The sequence below is a fragment of the Benincasa hispida genome, chromosome 2 (genome assembly GCF_009727055.1).
Source record: "Benincasa hispida cultivar B227 chromosome 2, ASM972705v1, whole genome shotgun sequence".
NCBI lineage: Eukaryota > Viridiplantae > Streptophyta > Magnoliopsida > Cucurbitales > Cucurbitaceae > Benincasa > Benincasa hispida.
Genome location: NC_052350.1, coordinates 34,600,914 through 34,613,860, shown reverse-complemented (window position 1 = coordinate 34,613,860; position 12,947 = coordinate 34,600,914). Strand labels below are relative to the sequence as shown.

The 12,947-nt window shown below is 37.5% G+C and overlaps 1 protein-coding gene across 1 annotated transcript; it reads right to left on the bottom strand.

The window, feature by feature from the left end:
- Positions 1-243: 243 nt before the first annotated feature.
- LOC120072058 (protein PXR1-like) lies at positions 244-3,860 on the bottom strand. Its single transcript, XM_039024477.1, has 2 exons — positions 3,770-3,860; positions 244-635 (listed from the first exon to the last, which is right to left on the bottom strand). Exons 1-2 carry the CDS (start codon positions 3,858-3,860, stop codon positions 244-246), a joined length of 483 nt encoding a protein of 160 aa, XP_038880405.1.
- Between the last annotated feature and the right edge of the window lie 9,087 nt (positions 3,861-12,947).

Sequence of the window (12,947 nt, the reverse complement as noted above, 5' to 3'; positions counted from 1 at the left end):
CTGCCGAAATCTCATTGTTGTGGCGCACCTCCTCATCTTGTAATGGCGCACCTCCTCATCTTGTAATTTTCTTCTTCGACTACCTTCTGCGATGATTAGTTATGCCCCAAACATTTTTTCATGCTTCTCTTCCTTCTCTTTTCTCTTCCTCTCCTGCTCTTCTAACGCATCTATCAAAATTAGTGGGTCAATGGTTGACCCTTGCGGCGCATTCTCCTTGCGACGCCGCATCAAGGAGGTGATTTATGCATCTTCTCCCTCATTAGTCACAACCGTTTGCGAAGTGTTAGGTTGCGCTAATTCTTTTAGCTGCGCTGACTCCCCCTTGTCCCCCCTTACGGAGGTGGGTTCTCCATCCAGTTCTGGGCTCTCAGCCCTCTTTCTCCTCTCTTCCTTCTTTTTCAGGCGCCTTTCCTCTCGCCTGCGTTCCTTTCTTTCACTTATTTCTTTCTTTTTCTTTTTCCAGGCCTCTTCATCTCCTTCAACCCCATTCTCTTTGATCTTCTTCTCTGCCTTGATTCGATGGGTTTGCTCATCTCTTTCATCCCTCTTCTCTTTAATCTTCTTCTTCTTCTCCTCAGCCACTTCCGGTTGCTTCTCTGCCACCACTTCCTCCAATGCAACTCTGGAGGGTCCTTCACAGGACCATGAAATAAGTCACTTTTACTTTATAACATTGTTTACTGTATAAGACTGACTATTTCACCTAGATGACCTAGGTAACTCGATCTTAATCCTGAGCTAACTATGAACTCTTATGTATTCAGGATTGCCCTTAGATTTACATAGCTGAGGGTTGGCTCAACAGTGCCGGCTCAATAAGATTCCCATTTTAAGGGTAAGACCGAATAGATAGCTGAGGACATAGGGTGCAAGACAGAGTTCACGCCTGCCCCATTTAGTGATAGGAGAAAGATTATTCTGTTAAGTAATGTATCCAGGTCTTGAATAAGGGGTCCTACGCTCTCACTGGGCTGAGAGAGTTTGGTTTAGTGATTGGATTACAAACCAGTTGCTCATTAGACGATCAATAGGGACTTGAGGAATAAGACGTAATCTCTGGGGTAAAATAGATATTTGACCCAACCATTATTAGGAACAACCTGTGAAGGGTCGACTTGCTGATTATGGTTAAATCATGTGGACATAATCTATCTATAGTGAGATGAGTGCAACTATGGGCTTTAGTGGAGTGACCCATTAGTTAATGAATGGGGATTAATCTGGTCTAATGAGTTTATCCAATTAATCTTGGCTCGTTAGAGCCCATGATCTGTAGGTCTGCAAGGTCCCCCTACTAGCTCGTAACGGACTAGCTCTAGAATAGCATGATAAGTTAATTTGAAACGTTCAAATTAGGATTAAGGGAATTAGTACTTATATGAGATATAATTACGTGTTTAATTTGAGAATTAAACGGAATCGGAGGATTTATATGTTTAAATATTATTTAAATATATAATGATGGATTTATGTAAAAATAAATTTAATATTTGATATTAAATTAATTAAGTTTTATTTAAAATTAATTTTATTTTTCAGTTTTAAAATCAAATTTCTATTTTTGGACATAAAATTGGAAAAGAGAAAAAAAAACAAAACACTAAAATAGAAAATGTTGTTTTCCATTATCCATCACCTAAGTAGCTCACACAAATAACATTCTCTTTGTCTTGTCTTCTCCAAGCATGAGCTGAAACTCATGAAACTCTCTCCTTTTCATGTTGATCTGCAATATAATGAAGAGATTGGAGTGAAAATTGGGCATGCAATCTATAGAGAATTTTAGAGAAAATTCAAGTTGAAGAAAGGGTACATCACCAAGGTTACTGTTGTGAGCTTTTCTTCTTCATCCCTTGATTCAAGCTTGGATTTGAGTCCCATAACTCAATCTAGAGCACCAAGAGAATAGTGGGAAAGATCTTGAGGTGGTCTGCAACAAGATTCGTAGAAGATAACAGCTGGAGAAGGAGCTTTGAAGTAGTTCTACAAGAGGTATATCTTGAAACTCACTTGTTTTCTACAAGAGCATGCTTTATATTTTGCAAAAATTAGTGAATTAGAGTGCTTAGATGATCCTTGTGCTTCCAATGTTGCTGATACAATTCTACATAAATCCCATTTCCTAATGCAAATATACACGCATTGTGACAACAACAACAATCAAATCCAGACAAAACACATTTCTTGATCTTACCAATATTTCAAGTACAACCTATATATATAATTATATATCTGTCTCTTATACACATCTAGATGTGTATAAGAGACAGTATATATATATATAGAAATCAACCATACAAACGATGGAACAACCACTTTCCTTGGTTGGTTAGGAACCGTCCTCTCCGAAGTTCCTTAAGTTTTCTTGGTTTCCCCTTTTGAAACCTTAAAATCTTAGCTCAGAACTCCTCGTGGTTTGGCCAGAATCCTCAAATCATTAAGACTGGCCCAAGATTACCCGAGAGCTCGACCATTCTGTATTTTCCTGACTCTCCAGCCTGATTCCTTGAAGTTTCTTCTCTGGTAGTCCTACCTTGAAAATTAGTCTCTCTCAATTTTTTAGTGGCTTTGAAATCACTCCAAACGCACAAGTAGTTTTGGAGAATTGCTCGTGTCAAGTTGATGCTACTTCTAGATCTTACTGTCCACCAGCATCTCCTCCTCTTGGAATCACTTGACCAATGCATGGTCTTGCTACCAACGTATGCATGCCTTCATCAACGCATAGTCTCCTCCCAATCGACCCTCATAAACTCTTCCTAATGTCCTTTGAAGGGAATTCGAGTTATGATCTGAAGAGAAGTCCTTGGCTCTATTTATAGGCGTCTAAAGTCTATCCAAGGATGACACCTCCTACTTGGCTGCATGTCCAAGCGTCCTCTCTTCCTTATGCCAACGCTGCTCCTTGCCACATCCAGCTTGAAGTGCCAACTTCTCCTTCATCCAACTTAAACTAATTGGTTTGCAAGCTCTTTGGTGCATCCACCTCCTACTTTGAGTTGTCCTCTTCATGCAACCTTCCATTGCATGAAGTCCACCCACTACTAACTTAAACTTAACCCTTTCTCGGTTAGCCATTATCAGCCCATGGCTCCCTTATCAATGCATCACTTGAGCTATACTAAACTCGAGACATTGCAAGTCCTTGGTCGTATATCCTTCTCTCTCGCATGGCTTAACTTTGTCCTATGCACTAAACTAGGATTATGACCAACACTCTTCCAATGCATACTATTTGTTCAAGCCTTATCTTATGCGCCCACATGCCCTCGGATGTCCATAGCACATAGCACATCACCAAGCCTCATGGTTTATCTTACCATCGCCTAGCCTCTTGCTAATGCATCTCTTATGACTAACGCTAGCATGTCCTTGTTGCTTGCCACCGTCCTTTAGTCATTTGCTCAAGACCAACGCACACTATCCTCATAAACCTTATGTACCGCCAGCCTTAGCAACGCATAGACACTTCAACATGCACTCACCATGGCTTGTCCTATCGACTAGCTCATCATCTAGCTCTTCCGCTCATCGCCTAGCTCATTGTCTAGTAATGTTGCCACTCATCATCCAATGCACAACCCATTGTATAGCACCTGCACCTACCGCATAGCACACAATCTACCGCACAACTCTTACTAATCGTGTAGATCTCGCTTATGCCCATCGTGTAGCGCTGACACCCATCGTCTAGTGTAGCACAACTATCGTCTAGCGCATCATGGCTATCGTCTAGTGCATCACGGCTATCGTCTAGCGCCCGCACCCATCGCGTAGCGCCATTGCCCAACGTCATCATCTAGCGCCGATGCCGATCGTGCAGTGCCAACACCGTATCGCTTAATGCTATCACCCATTGCATAGTGCTATCATTTAGCGCGACTCTCCGCATCGTCTAGCGCCATACCTTGCGGCACGATCGCCTATCTCATCGCTGAGCTCCATGCATTTGCTACACGATTGCCTATCGCATCGCTTAGCTCCGCGCATTGATACACGATCGTCCAGCACCCGCTTGTTGCTACACAATCACCTGCCTCATCGTGTAGCACTGCTCATTTGCTACACAATCGCCTAGCGTGCGCAATTCCAATGCCCAACGCCCATGTTCGCGCACACTTGAGGCTGCCGCATGCTTTGGTAGCCTCTCAAGACTTTGTTTGCTTCATGCTTGTCCACGCATAGCCTTTCCTCTTGGCAACACTTTGGCTTCCCTCAATGCCCAAATAACCTCTCAAATGAGCATGCCCAATGCATGGCACAACACCAACACTTAGCACAAGGCCAACACATTGACAAATACTTAGCCATTTTTCTAGCTTCCAGCACATGGGTTATACTTAGCCAAACTTTTACTAGTTAAGGCTTATCTCAAAGCTACTAAACAAATCTATTTAAACACTTAGAATTTCCTTCTTTTTAACATAAGATTTAACTTTCACCTAGTTAATTCCCTTAATTTCTTGCTTGAGTAGGAAAATTAAAATCCGGGTTTAACACATTGATTCAATTAATGTTACCCATAATATTTTGCTGCAAGATGGGATATCTAAAGGATTTTAAAATGCTATCGAGTAGCAGTTTAAGGTGTAAAAAGGTTCTTTCGGTGAGTTTTGAGATTTCAACTAGCAATATATAAGGGATTTTGATATTTTTTTCATAAATAATCTGGGCTTATTTAGAAGTCACTGTTCGAAGCCTGCCGGGACTAATAACGAATAGATATTTTACCATTCTCGAGAGCTTGTAGGCTAGTGGGAAAGGGTTGTCTCATAGGGAATCTATGATCTATATAGCATAATTATCAAATTTAACGGTCGCAGGGGGGGGAGGGGGCTGTAGTTGATCATTCAAGAAAATAAAAAGACAATGGAAGGTAAATTTCAAGGAAATAAAGTGAACAATGAGATGTTTCTTTAAAAATTCAATCAGGAAAATTACTCGGCGACAGGAGTATATTCTACATATTTTTTGCGCATTAAATACTAGAAATCAATGGCACTTGCAAATAAACACTCAATCATTTAATGAAACTAATAACTAAACATCTGTAATTATCAAACTAGATTGAATCTAATTTGAACTAAATTCTTTGACATTATTTTGAACCAAAGAAGCCTAGAAAATTATCCTAATTTACATTAAGTTCATTAGGGATTATTACTGATAAATGATAGACTAGAAAACCCAAATCGAACATGTGATTTATCTCTTTGAGTTAATTAGTTCACGAATGTCAAAGTTCAAGGATTTCCTCTAATTCAGCACTCACTCCCTAATCATGCTACTAAATTCATCGTTTATGCAAATGATAAATGAACGTTGCATACAAAGAATCATTTATCAAGAATTATCAAGCCTGTCAAAATGCTTCAAAGTAAATATAATCAAAACTTCAAGAGAGTTTACAACAATTACATCCCAGAAAATACAAGTTTTCAAGAACAATTGTCTAAAAAATTCCTATCCTCAAGTACAAATTACTTTAGCCACTCACTAGCGACAAGAATCTTCAATGAAATATATGAAAATTAAAAAGGCGATGATTGAGAGAGGGAAAAGTTAGATAGGGAAAAACAGATGAACAGGCTGGAAATCATGATGTCTTTAACCTAAAAGTCATAAAATATTTATAGACAGCAGCCGAGCGTTGTAATGCTGAGGAGAGCGTAGCTACGCTCTTGTCCTAGCATAAGCACTCATCGTTGTCGTGCTAATTGTTATGCTCATCAGATGATTCCACTCGCGTGCAAGGGTGAAAATATATAAAACATCGTAGCGCTGCTATGCTTTCTTGTGTTGTGACGTCAAAAATATCAAGTTAAATTTAAAATAATCACTATGAATTATTTGTGGTACATTTTATATTTTTTAGTCCAAAATTGAATTATTATGTTGAGTTAATTCAATTTGAGTTTATTAGCTTAATTAGTTGAGGCATCTTAATTTTTTTGCGATGTAAAATTGAATTATTATGTTAAAATAATTGAACTTAGATCTTTGTGGTATGTGATTTTTTAAATTTGGAAATATTTTGGTTTGGAAGAATTAATTCAGACTTGAGTTAGTTATGGAATTTTAGATTAGATTTATTGTTGGAATTGGTTGATTTGATGTGATATGAGACATTTAAGTTCGATGTGATGGAAGGAGAGGATTAAATGTATATATTTACAAGGACAAGAAAAGGAATATAAAATATATATATCAAATATATGGAATTAGGATGTGATGGAAGGAGAGGATTAAATGTGTGTGTATAAACATAAGTCGTTATCTCTTCGAGAAGCATCTAGAAAAATGAAAAAAAATAATAGACCATTGTTCATCTTCTTCTTCGTGTAGTTTACACTGCCCACTTTCTCTCTAATTACTAAATATTTATATCCACCTATGGAAGAAAAGTGATAGTATATTTTTCAAAAAGTAAATATATTTATTCGTTCATGTGTACTTACAACAAATGGCACACAAATAAAGTTGGCGAAAATTCGATGATCCAACGAATAAGTGATATAAAATATTCGTACAAATATATAAATGAATAATGAATCACATCAATTATTCAATCAAGATTGTGTTTTGTAGCCGGGATAGTGGATGCATCCCCTTCAAAAGAAATTTCTTCTTGACCATCTATAATATCATTTCCTCCCCTGCAGCGATTGATTGCATTGCAACCTCTATTATATGGATTTGCAGGAGTTAATATACACAGTTCAGGATGCTTTACACTGCATCCAGGACTAACATCGCCTTTTATAGGATCATAACCAATGTGATCAGCTGCATTTGCTATCTCAATCATGTCGAAGTTAACGAAGAGAATCCCAAGAAAAACCGACGTGATTACTTTTAACATGGTCATCGTTGATAAAAAACTCTATTACAAAACTTAAAACGTGAGTCCCTTGTGATAAGATGGAATTCAAAAGGTAGGAATATTTATATATTCAAATAGCTATTTTTAATATAAGGTGGTTACACTATTTGTTGCATATGTTTATCTCGTTAGAATCTAAATTAGCAAGAACACATTTGAATGGTATGGTCCATATTTTGCCAACTTGTAGGTTCAACCAAATGACGATGTTGGTTTATTCTTTAAATAAGGATTACATAAGTAACGAATGCAAACAAAATAATCTTCAATTTTCTGGTAGTTGGTTACAAAAACGTTTTGTTGGGATGTAAGAATGTCCTTTTGACAATATATTCATGAAATCAAAAAATTACATAATGTATTTGTGGAAATAAAACATGAAACTACAGATGTTAAAAGAGTTTTAGGCAATCCATGATCAAATTTTAGTCCTTGTGTATATAAATTAAAGGTTAAAAATCGCTTTTAGTCACAAAACATCCCGAAAAGAAACAATTTTGTCTATAAAATTTGGATTTCGATGATTTAGTCCTCGAACTTTAAGTTTTGTAACAATTTAGTACCTAAAATTAAAGATGTCACAATTTGGTCCTTGTACTTTCAAATTTTTAACAATTTAGTCCCTATTGTAGAAATTAGAGTTAAGATGTAATGATGTTTTTTTTTTTCATTAACAAACCGATAAACTAATAAAAGACCCATTTTTTTTTTTTTATAAAATACAAAGTCTACATCGTAACATAATAAAAATTGATATCTAATTTTAATAAATTGTTTTCACGTTAAGGTTACGATGCGAATGAGCGATAAAAATATGAAGAATGTCATGTTATTAAAGGTGTTCAATGTTTTCAGGCATCGCGATGCTACGACATTTGACGAAAGTCACGCATGCGTCAAAACGCTATGCGTAGCGCTGCGCTTTGACAATAGGTGTTCTCGGCCCTTTGGCACCGGAATGCTTGTCACAACCCACCCCAGACTAACCTCTAAGCCTGAGAAAGGGCGTGACTGCAGCTGTTATCAACCCTTTGGCTAACACTTACTGCCTAATAACTCTTGCGGAGTAACTCTGATACCAAAATATAAACTATATACACCGGAATGTATTTAAGCCAAAATTTATTAATTCAGAAACATAACATATTTAGAGTCATTACAACATTAGATTCACAAATCCCAAAACCCAAAAACCTTAGTCCCTATATGAACAACAGTAACATGTGTACAATATTAACAGTAACCACCTAAACCGACGGGTTTCAAATCTCTTATTCCTTTAGTGGCAGAACAGATGCAGAGCTATCTTCAGAGGATTTGACTGCTACCTGTTGGGGGGAAAAAGAAAACATTTGAAAACAGGGTGAGCTTGCGCCCAGTAAGTGACTTAAGAAAGATAATTGATTCTCATGCAAAATCTCAATAAAGAGTTTAACTGAAATATAAGATTCTACAGTACTTGTACTGCAGTATAAACATTTTCCAAGCATAAAACATATAAAGTTGTTTTAATCATAAAATAGTAAAACTATTTCTCAGTTGAGAATAACCCTTACTGTGGATAAAACAATCCAAACACCAACTGCTAGTTAAGAGATAACCCTTTTGTTCAATCTCTAACTCTAACTACCTATGTGCACGTGGCCGTACTAAGTACTATCATACCTTAGATACTTCTGTTCAGATACCTTCTCAAACATCCTTCAGTATCTGGTTGGTTTGGTACCTTCTCAAACGTCCTTCAATACCAACGGATACCTTATCAAATGTCCTTCAATATCTAGTTGGGCGGATACCTTCTCAAATGTCCTTCGGTATCGCGTTTAAGTAAACCTAGTCATAAATGACTTTCTCTTTAAAGCATGTAAAGTATAAGACATATAAAAACATGGCTTTAAAGGTACTAATGCATGCTGAGTATATTCAACACATATAAATCACTTTTCAACAATTTCTCATACATGCATGAGTTTAAAACATAACTCATGGTTTGCTTGAAATCACTTTGTAAAACTAGCTGGCATGAGAATAATCTTCTTTAAAAAATGCTTTCTATAAAACGTTGTAATCAAACATTTTAAGCAAATGTTTTAGTCAAAACATTTTAGCCACTCACCTTGATTGCTTAGGAGCTTTTCACTCTAGTAGCTCCATTTTCTACCTCAGGTTCCCTTTTCACCTCTAGAATCCAGATTCAACTTACAGCTAAGATTACTCATATTTCTATACCTTATTTTGAGATACTTCCTTCTTTAAAAATGTTTTAATATGTCTCAGAAATATTACCCTAAACTTTGAGCTCAGAAATTCTCGTGGTTTAGTCAGAATCATAGAATCTTCAAGACTGGCCCAAGCGACCCTTCTGTCTTCTTCTCAGTTTCCAGCCCTATCCCTTCGAGCTTTTCCTCTGGCAGCCCTACCCTGAACACTAGACTTTCAGAGCTTTCAGGTGGCTTTGGAATCACTCCAAACGTACGAGGAAATTGGGAGAACTCCTCGTCCGAAATTGATGCGTCCTCTTCGGACTTCACTAACCAATGCGTCCTCTATGACTAACGCATGGATTTCGCTCCAACGCAAGGTTTGCTCAACTCTCCCAATATTTTTACGGTATTTATGAATTGTGATCTAAAAATGAAGTCTTTTGGCCCTATTTATAGGCATCCAAACCTTCTCCAGAGTTGACACCACCTACTTGGCTGCATGGCCAAGTGTCTCCTTCTCACCCCATCAATGCAATGCTGTGATCATCGCAAGTTAAGTGTCTTCCTCCCACGTTGTTAACACATGAGCCTCCAATCTGATGTCACCACCTTAAATCCTTAAGGCTTAAAGCTTTCCTCCCAAGAAGACACATGGTTTTGATGATGTTCTCCTGCTGATCTCATCCTTTGTATGCGTCCAACTCTTGGATGTTCAACATATAATCCATACTCAATGCATAGCCTATCATCAACGCATAGCAAGCCAATTCACTCTCATTACAATTCAACTTAGCCATCGCAAGAAGCTAACCATCACGAACGCATAGGGTGACCATCCATCCTCGACGCATGGCTCACTAGGTAGCATCACGCGACTTGCTTGGCATGGACACATGGTGCTGGCCACCAACGTATAGGCGCACTGCATAGGCTGGTCGCTCGATGCATGGGCACGCTGGCCGCTCAACACATTGGGCGTGCTTGGCCCCTGGGCTGTACGCGATGCCTTGATGCTTGGCCAGGTGCTTCGGCACAAAGGCGTGCTGCTTCGATGCATGGATGTGCGGCGTATGCTGGCCATCGCTCGCTCGCTTGCCTGCATGGGCATGCTTGGCCGCATGTGCTGCGCGCTTGGCTACATGGTAGGGCACCTCGACGCATGACATGGCTGCTACGTAGGGCGCTAAACGCATGGGCGTGCCCGCTCAATGCATTGGCAGGGCGTCCGACCGAGGATGCTCGATGCATAGGCTACCTTTCCATGCATGCCTCGCCTACTCGTGTGCCTTCCAATGCATCATCTTCTTTTTCCTTCTTCAGCTGCATGCCTTCACCAACCACTCTTCCAACGCATCAACACACAAAATTCTATGCTTAGCCAAATTTCCAATTTTTTCCCAAAAGTTAAATTTCCAAATTTCCTCTTTTCTTCAAATCTCCACTTTTTCCTCTACCATTCCACACTAGTTTCCACATCAACCTACTCATCACACTAGTCTTAGTAGGGAACATACTCAAGTAGACAAATTAGGATTCGGGGTTCACAATGCTGCACCCTAGTGCAACCACGTTTCTTTGGTTTAATAAAAGAATTTTTCTGTCGCTTTTCTTATTGATCACACCAGTTTTCCATTTTCACTCCTCTATTCATCTCCTCTCCACTTTAAACAATTATTCTCTTCCATTCTTTTTCATCATTAAGCATAATCTTCTTGCTTCTAAGGACGATTTGAGGCTAGATATAAGTATTTAACTTGAGTTAAGAGTCTATTTCTATTTTCTTTTGCATTCATGAGATTTTTATTGTGGAACTCGGATCTCAATCTCCCTACTTAAGCAGGTAGTTAAGAAAATTAACATAGCGTAAGTTAAATCCTATGTTGAAGAAAAAGAAAAAATTCTAAGTGTTTAACTAAATTTTCATTGAGTAGCTTTGAGTTGAGCCTTAACTAGTAAATTTTAGCTAAGTATAAAGTCAAAAGAAACTATGCATTTGGTGATAGGAAACATGAACGCATGAGATGAGGCTAAGTTTGTAGACGTTAAAAGGAGTTAAGCATTGAAGCCAAGAACAATAATGCATAGAGCTTGTGAGGTTCAAGTCATAGATTATTGTGCCACTGAGTCATAATTGCATAACAAGATTTTAAGTAACTTATATAGGTAAGTTAGGCAGTAAATGATGATATGTAGGTCGGTCTACTGTCGTCACATCTCCTTACGAGATAAGAGGATAATCTGGGAGGAGGTGTGGGAAGGAAAAGAAATCGTTTAAGAAAATTACACACAATTCTCTCAATTTTGTATTAAATCCAAATTTCTCTTATCAACTCAATTTAAATTAATTATCTCTTTGATTATGCTCTAAAACCAAAATTAATGGACCATAAATCCAATAAATTTAAGATACTATAAACTCGGGATGTTACAACAACTATCATGCCCACACGTCTCGCCACTGCTAAATTACTAGTTGTGGGTAATATTTTTGGTGTCTTGTTGGTTTTCTTGAAAGATCTTAAATACCCATTGAATTCAATGAATGTTACCCATAATATTTTGTTGCTAGATGGGATATTTAAAGGATTTTAAAGTGCTATCCAACATCAGTTGATGGTGTAAAAAGGTTCTTTCGGTGAGTTTTGAGATTTCGACTAGCAATACTTAAGGGATTTTTATATTTTTTTCATAAATAATCTGGGTTTATTTAGAAGTCATTGTTCAAAGCCTGCCGGGACTAATAATTGATAGATTTTTTTACCGCTCTCAGAGCTTGTAGGCTAGTGGGAAAGGGTTGTCTCATTGGGAATCTATGATCTATATAGCATAATTATCAAATCTAACGGTCGCGGGGGGAGGGGGTTATAGTTGATCATTCAAGAAACTAATAAGAAAACGGAAGGTAGATTTCATGGAAATAAAGTGAACAACGAGATGTTTCTTTAAAAATTCAATCACGAAAATTACTCGACGATAGGAGCAGATTCTACATATTTTTCGATCATTAAATACTAGAAATCAATGGCAGTTGCAAATAAACGCTCAATTTTTTAATGAAACTAATCACTAAACATTTGTAATTATCAAAATAGATTGAATCTGAACCAAAGAAGCCTAGAAAACTAGCCTAATTTACATTAAGTTCATTAGGGATTATTACTGATAAATGATAGACTATAAAACCCAAATCGAACATGCGATTTATCTCTTTGAGTTAATTAGTTCACGAATGTCAAAGTTCAAGGATTCCCTCTAATTAAGCACTCACTACCTAATCATGCTACTAAATTCATCGTTTATGCAAATGATAAATGAACATTGCATACAAAGAATCATTTATCAAGAATTATCAAGCCTATCAAAATGCTTCAATGCAATTATAATCAAAACTTCAAGAGAGTTTACAACAATTACATCCCAAAAAATACAAGTTTTCAAGAACAATTGTCTAAAAAAATCCTATCTTCAAGTACAAATTACTTTAGCCACTCATTAGCGACAAGAATCTTCAATGAAATATATGAAAATTAAAAAGGTGATGATTGAGAGAGGGAAAAGTTAGGTAGGGAAAAACAGATGAACAGGCTGGAAACCATGATATCTTTAACCTAAAAGTCATAAAATATTTATAGAAAGTAGCCGAGCGTTGCAATGCTGAGGAGAGCGTAGCTACGCTCTTGTCCTAGCGTAAGCACTCATCGTTGTCGTGCTAATTGTTATGCTCATCAGATGATTCCACTCGTGTGCAAGGGTGAAAATATATAAAACATTGTAGTGCTGCTATGCTTTCTTATGTTGTGACGTCAAAAATATCTAGTTAAATTTAAAATAATCACTATGAATTATTTGTGGTACAT